Source organism: Dermacentor silvarum, chromosome 2 (assembly GCF_013339745.2).
Source record: "Dermacentor silvarum isolate Dsil-2018 chromosome 2, BIME_Dsil_1.4, whole genome shotgun sequence".
In the NCBI taxonomy this organism is placed as follows: Eukaryota; Metazoa; Arthropoda; class Arachnida; order Ixodida; family Ixodidae; genus Dermacentor; species Dermacentor silvarum.
Genome location: NC_051155.1, coordinates 215718156 through 215738529, shown reverse-complemented (window position 1 = coordinate 215738529; position 20374 = coordinate 215718156). Strand labels below are relative to the sequence as shown.

Below are 20374 nucleotides of genomic sequence, written 5' to 3'. Positions count from 1 at the left end.
CAGGCCTCTGGGCACCCCCAGGTGACCTCTGCTCTCCGCACGGCGGCTCAGGAACAGGAACGCCAACAGGAACAGGAACGCCAACAGCAGCAGGAACAACACGAATAACCGAGCCCTATGCACGGCGGATCTCTCCAGGGACAGCCGGGGTCATGCTGGTTCTGTCGAGGCTCTCGGGTTCGGGTCTGGACCCCGACGACACCGACCTCAACACCAGCGATCTTTGCACCCCCGTCTCCGAGTGATCTCTTTCCGAGCGTTCCAGTCTCGTCTCCTTCTCTCTGCTCGTTCCTCGTACCACGGTGGTTTTGTGCCCACTACTGATTGGTTCATCCGCTTTCTCCCTCGTCCGGGCGCTCGTGCGACCGCCTGCCAACATCGTCTTCTTTGTTGGCAACTCGATGGTGTTTGGAGCAGACACTCCTACGCAGTGTTTTGTCGCTGTCCACTCACTCATGACACTCTGTCACACAGGCCACTTTCAGTCGCAGTCGAGCCCATGACCAACTTTGACTACTGCGATTGGCTCCCTTTTGCCGCTTGTGTAAATGAACCATTTGCGATGGAGCAATTTGATCTCAGTCTGGCTTGATCACGATCGCAAGTGCTCCATGTGACTGTGGCGTAAATTTTGTGTAGTGGTCCTCCTTCTATTTCTCTCTTAGCATCATTTGTTTTCTCTTTCATTTTCTATGTGTCGGAGCAGGGTCCTGTACGAAAACAAGCAGCGTGTCATGGCTGACAGCGAGATTCTCAAGAAGACACCTTATGGGCGGCCAGCCAATGTCAACAACAGTGGCTCTCGAACATTCCTCACTTTTCGCAGGGCTTCTGAAAATGCCCCGTGCAATCAACTGGTCGTCACTGACCTCTGTGTCATTCTCGCTAACAAGGTGAGCACTCTATGTTTGGCTAACCTAGCGAGGAAGTTGCTAAATTTAGTAAGTTTTCAGTAACCTGAACGACAGCTTTGTCTTCTTAGAGTGTTAGCTACATTCTGGGTGAGTTTCTTGCTTGCCAGTTAGTCTTTCTTGCAGCATTGTCAGAATGACTGCTTCTCGGACCATAAAAAAGTCAACTGTCGACATAGGTAAATTGCAAGATTTCTGGAAAGCGCACGTTGCACTGGTGGAGGTGACCACGTGAATATTGAGTTTCCAATAAAATGGTTTTATGTTCTATAGTTCGCTAAGTCGCTTGTGTTATTATATAAAATGATACACTATGCAGATAGCCCATAAATTGCCTTGATAAAATTCCGCAAAGAACTTTTTCTAAGTTCAGTGCTGCACCTTGGTTTTATCCTAAGGGTGGAATATATGTGCCTCCATTTGTCGTGACTTCAAAAGGCTTACCAAAGAGCTTATCAATGAGCCATTTGGTTGCATGAAAGCTGCTTTTCTAGGCAAAGCAAAATCTTGAAATCTAATATTGTTTTAGGAAACCTGATATTGTTTTAGGAAATGTTGCCTTTTGACATTCCGACTGTTAACTTGCCACCACAGTCAGTAACTTAAATCAACATTTTAAAGAAATAATAAGGAAGACGTCTAGGAACAACAGAACTAATAAAAAGAAAAGAAAATTTATGAGCAAGTCATCATCATCGTCACTTAGCAACATTTCACTTGAAATTCCGCATTTTGGCATGCGACCAGTTGACTTTGTCCAAGAAAAGTTAACAACACTAGTGACCAATGTTTCAAGCTTGATAATTAGCGGTTTACATCTTACAGCCATTTGATCTGATTATGCAGACACAGACCAGGGCAGGGAAAGCATTTTCGTACTTCAAAAGTAGTGAATTATTTCTTGACCAGTAGATTACTGTCCAAAGCCTTGTGAGTGCTTTACGTAGTTCAGTAGAAGAGGGGAATTAGCTTGCACAGGGTAATAGTACCCCTTAGATAAGGTAAGTTTTTCTTTTACTCAATTTGCCTGTATGTTTCTTTTGCTTTTTATGGTAATACAACTAATTGAATAGTGGCCAAAAATTCTATAACTGTAGTACAAGGTGTGGGAGAGGTGTATACTTGATCTTGCCTTCGGGTATGACTTCACGGCAATGAATTCTGCATTGCTGTGAAGCTGCAGCAGGAGGCAGAAATTGCATACTGATGCGATGGAAATTGCCATGAGGCCACACCAGGCTTCTGAGAGCACCAGTGATAGCAGAGATAGCTGAGGATGCTTTATAAAGATTTGTGTGGGTTAGACATGCTACACGTGCTATGTATATATATATATGCAGGAAAGAGACAACAAACTTTTTGGAGATAAGACATATGTACTGTACATATGTACTACATATGAACGTTTTCGTCTGGTGGACCAGCCTTTGTTAAGGCTGGTCCACCAGCCGAAAACGTTAGGTAACTATGTCTTATTTCCAAAAAGCTTGTTGTCTCTTTCCTGCATCTGTTACGTCAGGTCCAGCGTGTACAACTTTCAAGAAACTCCCTATATACAGGGTGTTTCAGCTAACACTTAAAAATTCTTATAGGTTGCCTGTGGCAGATAGCACAATTTTATTTAATGAGCTGATCTACTCGAAGAGGCGGACATTACTTGCACAAGAAATAGAAATGCATAATCGAATAATTAACAAAATTCACTAATTAAGTTTTTAACTAATTACCTGATGGTCCATATTGCAATTTACAAATTGTAGTCGTGGATTTTGCAAGACGGATCCACTAGGAGCGAATTCTCGGGATGACACCAGTTTCGAGATATTAATTCCCGAACTTTGCGGAGAAATGCATTGGCATTCCAGTTAGTTTCTTAACAAAACGTAACTTTATGCATTGAAACACAAATTTTTTGTGCAAATAATGTCCGCCTCTTCGAGTAGACCAGCTCATTAACTAGAATTGGGCTATCTGCCACAGGCAACCATAAATAAATTTTGAAAGTGTTCACTGAAACATCCTATATATATATATATATATATCCAAAATGCAAAATCGGTGAACTTACAATTCAAAATGGCAGAATGGTCGTATCGGAAATAAAAGTAAAAAGAGAGACAGAAAGGATTAATTGTGCTGTAACTGAATCAAGCTCAGACACCTTTGTGTAAAAAAATATGGCCTATTTTGTTTACAGTGATGTGTGACAGTTGTATGGGACAACATTGCAATTGGAGGAGCGTACAGTCAAAGTGCTTGTATCACGCCTTTCATTGTAGGAAAAGTGTGCCTAATTGGATGCTTGTTGTACTGCAATTCTTCAGCAGCTGTTTGCAAATATTGAAAGTGTAGCACTGATATTTTAGTTACAAGACAGGCTTCCTCCTTTAATTTTAGGGTGAGACGCCTCCTCATGCGTACTGCAAGATTGACCGCAATCTCAATAAAGGCATGGTGAGTGCATCAGGTTTCTTAATGCTCATTTCTCTTCATACTTAAATCTTTGAGCACTAGCAAAATTATAAAATTCAAAAATGCTTGCTTTTCTTATTGTGTGTCTGAATGGAACTATTTACACAATAAGAGTACGTGTATGATATTGAAAAAAAAATTTAAATAATGCCATCTCTAACTTTAAAACTGCACCATGAACAAGCGCCTGTGACCTTAATAACAACTTCTGCATATCATAGATGGAATGAACACAGGAATTGATTGACATTCAATAAATTCAACCACATTATTGGCATTCATTAGCTGCAGAAGTTTATGTGAACAAGCCGGACTCATTTCTGGCAAAGAGGATGAATTGTGATGACAATAGTTGCAGTGAGCTCTAGGGTAATATTACATTTGATAGTTCACATTGTTGTACCCTGTGCACCCGTAAGGGTCCTCAGATAATGGCTAAATATTTGAGAACCACTGCGTTTGAGTGCCGTATTTTCCGTTGTATAAATCGCATTTTTTTTTCTGAAATTTTTGTCGGTGTGTCTTATAGAACAGTGCAACTTATATACACTTTTTTTCGGAAAGACTGCCGTCAAAATCTGATTGGATGCTATGGCCATGCGAAGCGCGCTGGGTTGTGTGCGTGCTATGGAGGTACCGGGTTCTTCTCGTGATTGAGTTGCCGAGCGCCGTGCGAGAAGGACGGAGCAGCAACGCAAGCGGCGGCAGGCCAACCATGAGTTGGCTGACCCCGAAGTCGTCGCATCTGCAGATCAATTTCAAGATACGGCACGCGCCGCTGCAAAAACTACGCAGTTGCTACCAGAGCACAAGCCACCCCCCCTCCCTCCCGAGCTCCCGTTTTCCTTCCTTGTGTGAAATTCAGCTCACTGTTGCACGCTTTCACTCACACATACAGCATATGGCGTGCGGGGACGATGTTATCACCCTTGGACTTTATACAGAACATTGCGGCGACCACGACGGCAGAAATGCTCCTGGAGTGTCCATATCATTGCTATCGCAATTATATAGGATTAGCAACCACACGCTTGCACGTGACCCGCGTCCACTAAGTGAAATGTCACTGCTATTTCTTTAAATCGCTTACCGAATGAACAGGTGCGTGTTATACACCGGTCCAACTTAAATATGTTTTTTTCCCAGAAAAACTGCCGTATTGAGGGGGGTGTGACTTATAGACCGGAAAATACAGTGGTTGTGTGGCCAACTACCACAGCCTCATTGGATTTCCCGATTTTCACAAGGCCTTACAGTTAAACTTAGAATAAGACAAAACAGAAAAATTGCCAATACATTCTATTAATGGGGTTGTATTTTCACGTTTGCAGGTTGGCTCAGATGTTTTTCTTTGTTACAAGAAGTCCATGAACAGGCCTAGTCTCATTTGCTACGAGCCAGGTAAGCCACCTGTTCTCTTGTAATAACTTTGTCTCTTCCCTCAAAAGTTATAACCGTTCTAAAGTGGCGCTCAACAGATTCCTTGCTGAGATAGCTGTCTCCTTTTTGGCGAAGGAAATAAAAACAAATAGCTCTTCACATAAACAACTGAGAGGGCTTGTGATAGCAAGTCATTTTGTGCCACTGGCTTATTTGCTGTTGGTCACCAGTTGTCACTTCATGTGCATGTTGAAGGTAATATTGGTTGCCTTACAAGGCACCAATCTTGGGTGCCTTTGTGAAGCTTCTGTGTTTTCTATGATGTGGTGTTGTGGTGCCATCTAGCATGTGCTCAGTGAATGGTTGCTGTTGCCTCTGAGATTTTAGTGCACAGCTTGGTGTCTTTATCTGCTGTTGCCTGTTCTAAATTTAAAATTTATTTTGCATGATTAGGCATATGACACACGAAAGGCTTCAGACAAAATGAAGCAAACCAGTGCAAACAAAAATTCATTGACCATTCCACTCTGTGAAGGTGGTTGACCAGCGAAGTTGTAGAAGTCACCGTAGGTCATATTTAGGGAGACATTTTTAAGAGAAGCCATCATACATATATGACATGTGTTACGAAATGAATGAAGTCTCATTTATTTCGTAACACACGTGACGATGGCTTTGTGGTCACTGTGATAGACAACTATGGGCTCTGCGATCACACTAGAAAGGTGACACTAGACTAGACACTAAAAACGACACTGGTGACGTTGTTATCGAATGACAGTCTGTCACACACGCTGCAGCTCGAGCTGAAATGACAATTGAAAAAGTCTTTTTGGAACCTGGCGTACGTGCCCTTGAAATATTCAAAGTTTGCATCTTGGTACCAAAGGCGCTTTGCGGCATTCTCTGACTCACAATATGCGTTGTCGGTTCACAAGAGTGTTGCAGAGATAGTTGCGCTTGCTGATATGTAAATAACAGCGTGTTCTGCTGGCATTGAAGTGCTTGCCAGCAGTGCACTGGATACTTGCAATGAGGTTTTGTTGTTTGTGCTGTTAGTGATGATTTCTGATGATAAATACTGCAGTCATGCATGGTAGGCTCATTGCAATTACTATGACCATTTCTTACAGCAGGTGCTGCTCGCAGCCTCCAGTCTTGAACATTGCACCGACTTTTAAACTTCCTTTTTGTAAAGGTGTTTGTGTTCCAGAAGACTGCCTTATGCATTTCAATAAACACTTGCTCAAGTTATCCAGAGTATGATTAATATGTGAATGCAGTTGTGACTCGCTTACAGTGCAGTCCTTTGAAGAGAGTTAAAAAGGTGTGATAATATTGCCCAGCGAACAACATCAAAGCCAGAGTTTCATTTATCCCATAGAAACTAGTAAGCAATGTGATTATTCAGATTTTTCATTATCCTGGTGTTCATTGCTTTTCATTTAGCTGTGCTGGAGCGTTTCCCACGGGAAGACTACGCAAGCTTTCCCTTGCCCGAGCAGGTGGCTCTCTTCTGCCTTCCCATGGGTGCCACCGTGGAGGCCTGGCCCAAGAAGGCCAGCCAGCCCAGGCCAACCTTCTCCACCTTTGTGCTAACCCTTGGCTCAGCAGACAAGGTACTGGCATCATTACCATTCATGATAGCTAATGCCATCTGTTGCTAAGAAAAAATGAGCGCGTATTTACAGCACATCTTTCACATATTAGCAAATAGGATCTGTGTTCTCAAATGACCACTTCTGAGCTTGTTTATGATGTAGCGATTCCTTCCATTTGTTTCTATGCCGCTTTCATTGTGTACTGTTCACGGCTCGCAGACCCTGTTAATAATGTGAGCAGAGCGTCGCTCTGACCACCGACGAAGCGCGAAAAAAAATGGCATTGGCATAAAATCGTTACATTATCTCGGCCCAGGTGATGTCACTTTCAGATCTGTTCTGTTGGCTAAGCCATTGAAATTATGTGATAAAAAATTGAAGGACACCTTGTAAATTCCAAAGTGTGTTCGGCAAAAGCCTGTGCCCATTCGACTGACTACTGCCGCATGCGCATTCGCTCATTCTTCTTCTGGCGTTTGGTATCGAGGGAATCCACATTCTTGGGGTGCTTCTCCAAACCGCTTGCTGTGGAATCATCACCGGGCCGCTTGGGAGCCATCCAACTAACTCGACTGCTGCAACGAGACGTCTGACGAAGGAGCATTGCCGCGCGTGCCGCTGTGCCATCACGTGATTGCTGAGAGAGTGTAAGGGGGAGAGGCCACAGCTGTGGCAGCGCAACTGTTGCTATGCACTGCTGTGCCATCACGTGATTGCTGAGAGAGTGTGAGGGGGAGAGGCCACAGCTGACACCCTTCCAGGGCACGGACGGACGGATGGTCGGACGCCGCGAGTATGAGCCATTAAAGGCTTTCACCTTAAAAGAAACTTGTGGGCAGGCACTCTTTATCTACATTATTTTTGTATTGTGTATTTGTCAAGGAAATCGTAAGGTAGGTGGTGTAAATTTGATGACTAAAGGAATACTGCCACATCATTTTTATGCTTCACGAGGTAGCGGGATCGAATCCCGGCCACGGCGGCCGCATTTCGATGGAGGCGAAATGCAATAACGCCCGTGTGCTTGCGTTGTAGTGCACGTTAAAAGAACCCCAGGTGGTCAAAATTAATCCGGAGCCCTCCACTACGGCGTGCCTCATAATCAGAACTGGTTTTGGCACGTAAAACCCCAGAAAGAAGAAGAAGAAGATTTTTATGCTTCACTTTCTTTTTTGCTTTACTAGGTAGGTGCTGCCTCTATAATTAAGGTTTAAAGCCTTAGCTCCTTGAGTGGGTGACTGATGAATTAATTACATCATCTTTTAATGTGACCATTTATAAATGCGTCCTCACTGCAGCGTGGCTTCGGGCATAAAGCAGGCCACATTTGATATGATGGCAGTAGGAGATGGTGGTCACATGATCTCACAAACCACTGACAGACAACACAATTTTGTCTGATGCAGTGGCGGATAAGGCAACACCATGATCATGTTGCCTAATCACCTCAGACCCGAAGCCCGCTCAGTGGCATAATAACATTTCAAGCCAGTTATTATTACCGTCTGGTATATTATGAACGGGAAGACCCAATTTTTCATTTAAATAACCTGGTTAGATAGTGGAAGCAGCATCTTCATGTAAATGGAGAAAGTAACCACCTCCTTATGATTCTTGTCATAAAAACAGTTTTTACTGGCCAAAAAACATTTGATGAAGATCTAACATCGCGTGGTATGTTGGGCTTGTTGATGCTGCATCCTCTATTTTTGTGTCAACTCACCGTAATCGAGAGGTACTTGTTGGTTGCCTTTTATTGTCTCTGACGATACGACCTAGACCTAATTAGTAGGAATTTTCACAAAAGCTGGAGGAATTAAGGTGTGCCCGGTGCCTTTGTGCGAGCATTCATCTGCTCTGTTTTCCTTACACCTTTGCTGTGAACTGGTTTGCGGTGGTGGCGCTTGCGTTGCCAGCAGCGGTAGCCGCGGCCGGGAGAGCAAGCACGAGAGATGATCTCTCCGAGACAGCACTGGGTACATAACATAGAAGTTTTCCTCTTGTCCGCCGGCACCTTTGTTAGGGTCTCAGGACTTGAGCTTGCTTATGGTGCCTTTGCACGTACAGCGAGCGTGTACCTTGTGTTGATCCTTTTGCGAATGTTAAGCCGAAGAGCAGCGCGTAGTGCTTGCATGTGGTCCTGCTACGCTGAGCTGCACTTATCGGAGGCGCAAGCCAACGGAGATTGCCCGAGCTCTCGCGAGTGGGCCCATTGGTGATCGTGAGAGCAAGCATCATACCTGCGGGGAGCCATCCTCTCGCAGCAAAGTGGTAGCAGCGCCCCTTGCTGTAACTTTCACCCTGGTGTGGGAGCGGCCCGGGACCAGACGTTTGTGCGTTGTTTAGTGGCGTCGGAGGCAATAAACGGTTTCTGCCAACTTGGGGCAATACTGTGTTCTCGTGCGTGCGTATTGCTCGGTACTCTCCTTTTGCAGGCTGAGCCCACGCTCAGCGGCGCACTAGGTTACGCGAGGCGATGGCTGATGCGAAGTTGTGGCTCGCTGAGCCAGAACACCACTGTGGTCGGTACTCCTGTAAGATACGAGACCCCCGCAAAGCTTACAGCAGTAATGAGCCTAAACTGCTTTGAAACTGCCTGCAATGGAATAATAGCAATGTACCAAATTGGTTACGATGGGACCTTAGGAGGCTAAAGCAGTTTCCTGTGCCACCAAAACATTTATTCCATCCCTCTTCAATTGGCATTTCTTCACCTTCAACAGAGAATAAATCTAAATTGTAACATCTTCAACTGTTGCTTCTTAAAGGAATAATACGCGTCCCTCTCATTTTTCCTTTCCCCTTATTTTGTCAGGTTAGGCAGAGTTGGAGGTCTGTGTTGGCAGTGCACATGGTTCAGCATAATGTGGCATTTGGTAACACTGTCATGGCATGGTATGAATTTATTACTCCAGGCTGATTGGTGTACATTGATTCATTGAGTGGTTTGTAACAATAAGTTATCATTACGTCTGATTTACTCTTCATCACTTGCTGTCGACTTGATGCCACGCCCAGGAGTGCACTTTATGTGAGCAGTAGTCGTGTTAAAAGATGATCAAACTAATTATTTGTTGCTTACTGAAAGAAGTGAGTTTTCATACCATAGTTACTGGGCTGGCAACTGTTTTTTAGAAAAGAAAAAAAGAAAACGAAGAAAAAAAAAGGAAAAAAAACAAGCAACTTTGTCAGTGCTTCTTCAAAGAAACCTATTTATGCAGCGAGGCATTCATGTTAAGGGGGGACATGGGTCTCTAGGCCTAAAAATTACCAAAAAAATTGAGCTTTGTAAAATTGCATTTTCAGATTCTGTATCTATTATTCTCTTGATCTACCAAATTTCTTACATCATGTGTCGATATTTAAACCATAATATATTAGTTTTAAAGCTATAGTGTGGGAGATTAGTTTGTTTTCTTCATTTTCGTGAAAAACTAATTTTGCACACCCAGCATTACATTTACTGTAATATATCAGTAGCTATCACAGATAGAATAATAATTCTTCTTGCAGCATGAAGCTAGATGTTTGGAGCACACAACATAGGAAGCACTTTCCAAGTTTTTGCGTTTTAAGTTTTTAAATTTGGTCTTGTGTGTGACCAAATGCATAAAGTTTGGTTCAAAAATAGGTAAGGATAGCTCATTTCCCCCTATCCCCCCTTAAGTGGTCAATTGAGAACAAGGTCTCAGCTCTTAGTACATTGGGAAATTGGAAAATTTCTAGGCAACAAGAAGCTGTAAATATTTTTTGCAAACTGTTTAATTTTTGCCATTATGATTGCCGCTTTGCTAACTACAAGACTTTCCATCATATGCTCTGATTGTGAAGGCTCTGTTGTATCTGCGATACTGTCTGCTTCATATCTGTGATTGCCTTTACACATACCCTTTGTATATGCATGTGTGTGCAGGTGTACGGCGCATCCATCACTTTTTACGAACGCTTTCCTGAGGAGCAGCTGACCGATGCTCAGAGAGCCCAGCTGAGTAGCAGTAACAGGTCAGGCCAGCCCCAGCCAACTGAGGAGGAGGTCTTCTCAGCCAATAAATCTATCTGTTTGCTTTCACACTGGCCCTTCTTCCGCACCTTTGAAAAGTTCCTACGCTTCCTCTACCGACTCTCCTTTGTCAAGAACCCCCGTGTTTCAGTGGAAAGGTGAGAGCTTTATAAGCTGTCTGTGAAGTGACTTATCAGAAAGTGAAATAGTGAGTTGTGGCTCCTTCAACTCTGGGGTCTGATTTACTTTAAAACCAACTAACCATCCATCCGTTCTTGTGTATCTGTTATCCAATGGGACCAGTGAAATTATAATAAATGCCAAACACTAAAATGCATGCAACAAATGAAATCTTGGTGTATTATAACTTGGTATTCAAAGTTATACTGCTTGGTTGTGTTGTACAAAGTGCTTAGGAGCATTTCTATTCCTGGAACTGGCCTTTATAGGCTCTTGGAACTTGTTAGCTCACATTATTACTAAGCTAAGAGTGCGAGAAATGAATCAACGGTTGAAAAATGAAAGAAAACTGTATGATCATGAGAGTGGCCATGGTTGTTCACGCCTTGCTAAATAAATAGCATTTGTACGCTTACTATTCCCGAGGATAAAACTTGAAAATAGTGCATCCCAAGATTGGCGTGTTATCAGAGACTATTGTGCCATATCCTAAGAGGAAGCTTTAGCTCAGGTCCAACCCCGATGACACCTATTCAAATATATGTAAAACGCAGAAACGCTTTTTGGAAATAACCGCTGGACTGATTTTAATAAAATTTGTTGCATTTGAGAGAGAAAGTATTCCACACACAGTGGCACATGGTTCACTTCCGCAGCATAGTGCTAGCAGAATTTTTTGTGCTGTAAAATGAGAATTGCAAGGGATGAAAAATCAAAATAAAGGAAAGCAATTTAAGGAAGACGACATTGCCAGTGTAGGACAGTAAAAAGTTATGAATGAGCAAGGACAATTAAAATGTATGTTTGGTTGGTGAGTCTTCCATGTACTTCCAGTATCATAAAAAGGTCAGCAGAGGCAATGTGCAATTCTTGGTCAGCTCACTGTCTGCCACACTTATCCTAAAAGATGCTCGGTGCTGTAATCTTTGTGGTCTTTACTGTAACCACAGTCATGTGTCAATACTTTTATGCATACTGGTATAACAGGCATTATACTGGAGGAGATATGCAAAACATGAAAGCTAACATATGCTGATAACAACGAAGTAAAGAAGTGTTTCATGCTCATAGCTGCTCCCAGAAGCTTATGAAAAAAGTGGCGAAATAATATTATTTCTGTTTTACCACAGGTACATCTCCCATTTCATGTTGGACATCCCATTCCCTTCTGTACAGCGACCAAGGATATGGATACAGGTGAGGGATATCAGTGCAGTTCGATCTCTGTTAACATGATGATTTATGGCTCTTATTTGTCCTCAGCTGGAAGATGATCATATTTCACTGTCTCAGCTGGAAGACACACCGCTCCCACTCAGGTAGGGCCACTTGCTTCTTCTCTTGCCTAGAAGTTTCGCCATGTTATCAGTGCTGCGTTGACACCAAACGTTATGCATCATTCCCTGTTTTTCAGTGGTGCATCCTTCAGAGAGTTTCTAAAAACACTGGCACCTGACAACTGCTTATGTGTTCTACTTCTGGCGCTGACCGAACAGAAGATGCTGTTCCACTCCTTGCGGCCAGATGTGCTTACCAGTGTGTCAGAAGCTTTGGTGGCAGTAAGCACTTCGTTGTGTACTGTTCTCTGCATGCTATTTGCCCCTTTGCTCGATGGTATTACTGTGGTTATGTCAAGTTGGTTCAAATACAAAGATGGACGATGAGCTCTTTGAATGAAAGGAGGATAAGGTGATGTGAGTCGAGGACCAGTAGCTTGTCCTGTCTTGTAGTTTCCTGTAGTTTGTCACATTGTAGTGACGGCTTAGAACCAGATGTCAAAACTGTGAGTTATGAATCTAACTCCTTATTGGGCAAACGTGTGCCCAGAAAGACGAGAAGTACTCAAATCACAATGATAATGGTGAGCACAGTAATCGGTCATCAAATCTAATCCCACATGTCAAGTGCGTCTGCCCTTTTTACATGTCTCGCCATACATTCTGGAGTGATAGTGACGTGTGTAAATCTGATCGGACATTCCCCCTTTGACCCAGAATCGGCGACAGTGGGCGAGAAACTTCAAATACTGTAGGCATGTTTTGTGTTGAGTGACAACTTGGTAATGGGGATGACCATGTTAAAATCTTGTAATTTAGAATCACTGGATGAGCGCAGATGTAAGCATTGGCTAAAGTTACTTCTTGAAAGGACACACAAGACAAAATAAGGAATTGTATTTGCAACCTCCATGAAGATGTGCCTGCATAAATCACAGCAGAGCTATTGAGCCTTACCGAACGCGCACTGATGCTTTTCGTTTCTCTTTTTTCCCCGATACAATAGAAATATGAAATAGTTTGCCTGGTGCTGTTGTTAGCAATGAACGTGCTGCCAATTTTGAACATGCGGTGGATACGTACACATTGGAAACCGTGTATTCTGAGTTTTACTTAGAGCACTTTCTGTAGTTGGTTTCCCATTGTGTATTGTTCATTTGTTTTTCCTTGTTGATTCTCACTTTGTTGATTGCCCATTGTATATCAGTGAAATTGGGTGTACCACAGTGTACAGTGTAGACCGCTTATAACATAAGTCGCCGGAGTGAATATCCGCACTATAAGCGGTACCGCACTATAACCAAAGCAACAATTTTCAAGGCCCGCACATTGGCAAAGCATGTGCACCGAGCCGCCACGCGTATGTGACAGTCGAGGAATGCGGTTAGAACGTTTGCATTCAATTTACAGTCGAATCTCGTTAATTCGAACCAAATCACGCGGCGCGGCGCCTCCGACCGGCATTGCTCTGGCACCGCCATAGAGTAAAAGCTTAGGAGAGACCCCTCAATGTCGCGCGCGAACAAAAGAAAAAAAAAAAAAAGAAGAAAAAAAAAACGCGTCGGAAATTTCACCCTCTCTCAAATAGCAAGGTCGCTGATTCTGCGTTGCGCCGGAACATGTGTGTACGTGCCGACGTCTCAGCCATGCTACCGTAGCCACGTGTAGAAAATGGAACTGAACCCTTCTTTCTCCTTTATGCTTCCTCTACTTTCTAGTCACGTGTTGACCTTGCACGCTGCGGATATAGCGCAGAGGGAAGCAGTGGCGCAGTCCCAGGCCGGCCAACGAAACTGCCCACGCCGGCAAACGCCCGCTTCTCGATAACGGCAGAAAACGAAACTTTGGGGAGCTGGCGCCGGGCCGGCTGGAGCGGCGGCGCCTGCACGGCGGCGGGCGCGCACGGTGGCAGTCGAAAGTGAGGTAGCTACGAGGGAGGGCAAGGGGAGCCACTGAAGCGGCGAAGTTGCTGAGGTGAAATCCGCTTCCCTGCCGCCCTCCTCCCTCACATTCCACGGTCTCCGCGTGCACCCTTCGCCGCGCCGTGCAGGCGCCGCCCGCTCCCTAAGTTTCGTTTACTGCCGTTATTGTGAAGCGAGCGTTGGCCAGCGTTGGCAGTTTCATGGCCCTCGCTCGCTATGCGCACCCTGATATTTCACGACTCGCACTCAAGATTCTGGTTTCAGCCTCACTGGCTGTTCGTTCGCACCACGTGCCTTTCTTCTCCACTTCGTCTCTGTTTCTTCCTCGCCACTTCTTTGGGCGCGCGTTTGAGGGGAGCGTTCGCCGTCTCCGCTGGCTTCCGTACTCCCAGGCAGCCGCACTGTAACCGGTATTTCGTTTCCCGCAACTGCACTATAAGCGATACGTGTATACATGAAGTGCTATGGGAAAATTAACGGGAGTCTGAAAAGACCATACTATATCCTGTCCTGCACTATAAGCGGTTACGTTATAAGTGGTCTATACTGTACCATGTATTTGTGATATTTAAACATTACACTCCCTGTAATTGCACCGAGAATGGGATTGATAGCATCAACTAACTAACTAAATAATTAAACACAGAAACAAACAAGCCAAGATACATACATACATATTCCAGTGAACATGAACACAAATAAGTAAATAAATAAATAAATAAATAAATAAATAAATAAATAAATAAATAAATAAATAATCCAGTGAGAATGAACACTGACAAAAAGTGGAGGAATGACATGTGGTTACGTTTTCACTCGGTGTTAAAAATGAGGCTGTGACTGTGTGGTGGTGTTAAGGTGGTACATAAGCACTGGGCTGCATACATGTGCAGGCGTTTTCAGGTTTGCAAATGTCTCGTTTTGCGTGCTGTGAGGGCAGCTGGCTGCTGCATGGCACTCTGAAATGCATTGAACAGGCACTGCTGCTGTACAGTCAAGAGGGCACATTGATTAAGACTTGTTCATTATTTATAGATACACATTTAAATTAATAATCAATCAGTCAATCAAACCAACAAGCGAACAAACTGTATTCAACATATTCCCGATGTGTGGGGCACAAACAAAAAGCCTGAGAAGGCTTGACTGGGTCTGTGTCAGAGAATCATGGCATACAGTGGTAGCAAGCTTATAAGTGTACAGAGTGCAAAATAGTAAAGCAAATGTAGTAATGCGATAAAATATAAAAATAAAGAACAGGCAACAAGATGACGAAATCAAAAAAAGCTTAATACTACAACAATGGTAATAAAAAGACAGTAATTACAACAAAGAATCGCATACCTCACGCATTCAAGTAAAGATGCGTGCAATGTACCGTATAAACTGGATTATAGGTCGAGTGGGAATATATTTCGACCCCCTAAGTTTAGGTAAAAAAAAAAAAAAGAGGAAAAAAAAGACGCCGCTCACCCACCACCGGAGCCGTAGTCTCACTCATCGGAAGTAGCAACACTGTCCTTGAAAGCCGACCGTTTGTCGCATGCCGCTTCGAGTCCAGCCTCTCGCGTGAGCTCCACGGCTTTGTAGCGCACTGTATGACCGGTCACCGACAGTGAGCTCGCACGAAGTTCCCGCACAAAGTCTGCGAGTGTGTCCTCAAGCTGCGGATGAACTGCACTACGCCCACAAAATGACGTTTTGCATCGGTTGCACTTCAGGAGCTTTCTTTTCTGCACTCCCCAATACCGTCCACTTTTTTTCGAAACGCCAAACTGGCGTTGAGTGGCCATGTTGCCGTTCGCTTCAGCAAGGTTGCCAGAGGTTGCCAGACGACTCACATTCGGCTAAAGACCACTATATAAGATGAGGCGTGACTTTAGCTTGTTTTTTTCATGTAAAAATCTCTACTTATATTCCGGTTTATACGGTATACATAACTAAGCATACATTATAAACGTATATAAACCACAGTAGTGACTGCACTTCAGTCTACTTATACAAGGACAAAATTGACACGTGTACTTTATCTTTCTTGGTGACCGCTTTCACCAGCTAACAAACGTTGAACACTATCGCGCAGCGCAAGATTCACCTACATGATATAGAAATGGGAATGTTATCGTTGATGCTGTGTGTTGTGTATGTCCACGCCGAACCTTGTTTAATCATATTGCATGCGCAACATGAATTGTGTAGTAGTTTATGGAAATCACAGAGCACCAGCGATTACACATAAACCTTTGACGGAAGTTTCCAGTGTAATCAGTTTTTCAATTAATCAATGTGTGAGTTTTGCTACTGTTTTCTTCACCATCACTACTACGTGACAATATACATCAGTAAGTAAAAGTCAGTGCACTGCAGAAGTACCGTAAGGTCACAACAAATGAGGAATACACATAACTACTATGAACAGATACCGTATTTACTCGAAGAATGGTCGAACATGATTATAGGTCGACACCTATATATTGAACTCACACAGAAATGAAAAAAAAAATGATAATTAAAATGTAGGTTGACTCATGTCCTTTTACAAAAACGGGAAAAAAAAAATTAACATGACACACGTTTATTTACCGTAAGCTTGGCTATTAAATCTCGCTAGTTGATGCCAGAAGAAGCATCCTCGTCAGAGCTGCCAGAGAAGTCGTACTTGTTGGATGCTTCGCAGGCGTCCTCGGCACCCCCGAAAGACGTCATGCTCGATGACGATGAGCGCGACAGAAAAACTACGTTAGTTCGGTAATTTTGCTAGCTTTGCTAGCAAATATAGGTCGAGATTTTTTGGTCATTAATATAGGTCGATAGCTCAGTTGAGTAAAATGTTCGATAAAAAAGCTCGGCCTATATTCGAATAAATATGTTTCAAACCCACTTTAATTAGAACTTCTGTTTTATTTGAACTGATGATCTGGTCCTGTCAAAATTATGTGTATTTAAATGTGCAAGAATGCTGGGTAATTGAAACGCTAAGCATTCGCTACGATTAATTTGACCATACCGTGCTGCCGGCCATGCTCTCGGTAGTGCGGCTGCATGTCGGCTGCTGCCCCCGTCTCTTGTTGCAAGAACTGTACCCACACCACCCACGCCTGTATAACCCACACCAAAGATTAAAACAATTTACCAGTAGCTATATATGTGAATTTTGCCTTGAGGTGGTACCACGGCTTCACAGCAGTAAAAACTTTCCGCCATGAAGCTACACTTTCGGAACTCGGCACTCATGTGTTAGCTAAGGGCACATGCGCCGCCTAATGCAGCATTGCACGTAAGTCCTCCATTCAGTGAGCTTCCTTTAATTCGAACTCCGTTTAATTCTATTAAGTAGCTAAGGTATATCTTATCCTTACTCAATACTTTTACGTATTAGTAGTGCAAAACATGCGCGGAAAAGGCATCAACACATGGTCCAACTTTTACAACCGTTGAAGGTGCTAAATATCGCCGCCATTTAAAAAAAAAGAGGAAGAAAGGACAATGCACATTTTTGGACCCCTTTTAAGTTTAAATTATCGAGATTCGGCTAAATATTTACTGTGAAGATGCTTCATAGAGATAGATTCTAAATTTATGTCACTGTCATTTACAGTAATGAAGGGCTGTTCTGGCAACCAACAGCTTTGCATTGTCCTTTCTTCCTCTTTTTTTTTAAATGGCGGCAATATTTAGCACCTTCAACGGTTGTAAAAGTTGGACCATGTGTTGATGCCTTTTCCGCGCATGTTTTGCACTACTAATACGTAAAAGTACTGAGTAAGGATAAGATATACCTTAGCTACTTAATAGAGTATGTTCTTAGTTGCTTGAGAGTGATAGCTAGTTGCATTTTCTTTCTATTTATAAACAGTTTATTGCTATAGGCATTCTTTCTGTTGACAAATGGCAGTAGAAACACTATCACAACAATCCGACTACATCACAACATAGCCTTTTTGAGTTAGCTGTTCATTCTCAGAAAAGTTGCCCTCACCACCAGAGTTGCTGAAGCCAAATCGTTTTTGTAACTTCTTTTCTTTTTGTGTTTTGTTTTTTTGTTTTAGCATCTTTAAAGTGCTGTTGTCCTGTTACATTGCCCTGATTGTTCCTAGCTCAAGTTGCAAGGCTGACATCCTTGGTTTTCTTCTCTTCCTTTTGAAAGAAATTAGGCTCAGTAAAAGGCTGTCTTAGTATGCGTCACTGAATATGCTTGTGATTCATTTTCAGTGTTCTTTCATGGTCCATACGTAAGTTGGTGAGAAAATATTGCTAACCTGATTCTTCCCTCCTTGCAGTTGATGTTCCCATTCCATTGGCAGTGCCCTTACATCCCACTGTGTCCATTGGGCCTCTCTGATGTGCTTAGTGCTCCACTGCCCTTTATTGTTGGTGAGTTTTCTCAGATCAGGACAGAAACACAGAATTGTCTTAGAACTTACAAGTCACAGCAGGAGTCTTCAGCTTTGGACCTTATGAAGTTGTTTGAAGACCAGTTGAAGTACTGTGTTGTTTTAACAAACACAGTGGGTCATTGCACTTATTTGTGCTCTGTGAGCTTTGTCATGCCTTATGCTTGAAGTCTCAAGCTGCCAAGCTTTTTTCGTTTGTTTAGCCACATATGTAGAGTAGGTGTCCGTAAAGTTTTTTTTCCTCGAGAAGACCCAGTTCTTTCCTTCAGGTTTTTCTTTTTGGGTAACTTGTGGCTGAAAACAGAGGTTTGACCTTGCTTTCGATCAATGTTTCAAGGGTTTCATGTACAGTGCACACTGACTGGGTATGCTAGTGGTAGAAGATGAGACTTATAGGGCCCCTCACCAGGTCACATAGCAAATTTTGGTTATATGCTGGAAGTTGTTCGTGCCCTCTAGGGAGCCTTCTACCAAAATAATTTTTTGAATTGGTTCATCAATAGCCGAGATAGAAAGATTTCAGTGCCGCAAAGCCATGATTTCAGGAGGCGAGCGCCACTGCCAAGAGAGACACTCTTTCCACTTGCCCCATCTAGTCTTTGCAAGCGAAATTCCTTCCCTGCGTTCTCCCATGCCTCAGCTAGAGAATTGCATGAGGCATACGTCACGGGCCCTGCCTCTATTTTTTTTTCTCCCGCATTTTTGCTGCGCGGTGCACTTCCGGTGACAGCCTCGAGCGCGAGCTGTTGCGTTTGTCTTGTTTTGAGCAGCGCACGATTTTGTGTGCTGTGCACGAGATCACCCGACTAGCGGTATAAGTCAGTGCTGCATGAACACTGAGGCAGATATAAGCGGATCACAGAGCATTATCGCGCACTGGAACACGGTAGAAAAGGACGTACTGTAGTTTCGTTGTCAGCGCGTGCGATTGTATGATGTGGGAACAAGCAGACAAAACGGAAGTACGAGGGGCGTTCATAAAGTTCGTATTATTGACATGAAAAAAGAGAGACAAACCAACGGATTTGTATTGGTAGTTTATTCCTTCTCTGCATAATCTCCTCCCAAAGTCACACACTTCTGCCAATGATGCATGAGCTGCCACAGTCCAGTGCTGTAGAACTCTTCATTTTGAAAGTTCAGGAAGAGCTCGACTTGAGCAATGACTTGTCCGTCATCCCGAATATGTTTCCCGCGCAGTGTGCTCTTCATGCGAGGGAAGTGAAAGAAGTCACTTGGTGGGCGGTCAGGTAAATATGGCGGGTGGGGCAAACTTTTGTAGCCTAAAGGAGGCTGAATGTGTCGCCATCACAGGTGCTGAGTGAGCCGGTGCATTGTCATGGCGCAGGCGGACACCTTTCGTGAGCTTTCTTCTACGCTTCTCCTTGATAGCACCTCACAATTTGGTGAGAAGCTCGCAATAGTACTTTGCTGTAATAGTTTGGCCTTTGCTGGCATAATCTGTGAGAAGAGCACCACGGCAGTCCCAGAAGACGCTCAGCAAGACCTTGCTTGGTGACGGCACAACCTTGACCTTTTTTTTTTGGCGCGGGTGAGTTTCCGTGCTTCCATTGCAGGGTCATAATTGTGCACCTAACACTCATCCATGGTTATCAGGCGTTCAAAAAGTCGTCAGGGTCGCTCTCGCAAAGCTTCAACATTTTTGCGGCTGCTCCGTTCCGCAAGTCTTTTTGCACTGGAGTCAGCAAATGCAGAACCCAGAGCTCGGCAACTTCCGTCATATGCAGGTTGTTGTGAAGTATGTTGTGCACAGAGCCTGCACTCACGTTAACCTGTCCTACAGTTATGAGCCTGTCAGCGAGCACGAGAGCCTCCACTTGTGCAGCAATTTGTGGTTCACCATCAAGCGAAGGGTGGCCACTTTGTTCTGCGTCATCCAGGCTTGTTTGACCGCACTGAAATCGTCTGCGCCATTTGACAACATTGTCATAGGCTGGGGCATTGTCACCGTACACCGCCACCATTTTGGCATCTTGGCACCTGGTATCAGTCTTGGCATCTTGACCATTCAAATACAGAAAGCGGATCACTGCACGTGTTTCGACTTTCCCGATGGGTGCTGCCATTTTGTTTTGGCCCCCTAGCGGTGTTGCGCGGTATTATATAAAACATTACTTTTATATTACGCTAAAACTAGACAGACGCACACTCATTTTGATGCATATTGTGCACGCCTTTTCTAAATCTTTCGCACTGATAATACGAACTTTATGAAC

At 43.7% G+C, this 20374-nt stretch overlaps 1 protein-coding gene across 8 annotated transcripts in view; it reads left to right on the top strand.

Moving 5' to 3' along the window:
- LOC119442594 (DENN domain-containing protein Crag) overlaps positions 1 to 20374 on the top strand; it is a 91871-nt gene that overhangs the window by 9265 nt on the left and 62232 nt on the right. For all 8 annotated transcript variants that reach the window (XM_049662249.1, XM_037707524.2, XM_037707529.2 and 5 more), the window contains exons 4-12: positions 707 to 893; positions 3309 to 3365; positions 4715 to 4784; positions 6213 to 6382; positions 10278 to 10522; positions 11675 to 11741; positions 11808 to 11863; positions 11959 to 12103; positions 18024 to 18117. In XM_049662249.1, the coding sequence (XP_049518206.1) occupies positions 707 to 893; positions 3309 to 3365; positions 4715 to 4784; positions 6213 to 6382; positions 10278 to 10522; positions 11675 to 11741; positions 11808 to 11863; positions 11959 to 12103; positions 18024 to 18117 (1091 nt within the window). The remainder of the gene's footprint in view (positions 1 to 706; positions 894 to 3308; positions 3366 to 4714; positions 4785 to 6212; positions 6383 to 10277; positions 10523 to 11674; positions 11742 to 11807; positions 11864 to 11958; positions 12104 to 18023; positions 18118 to 20374) is intronic.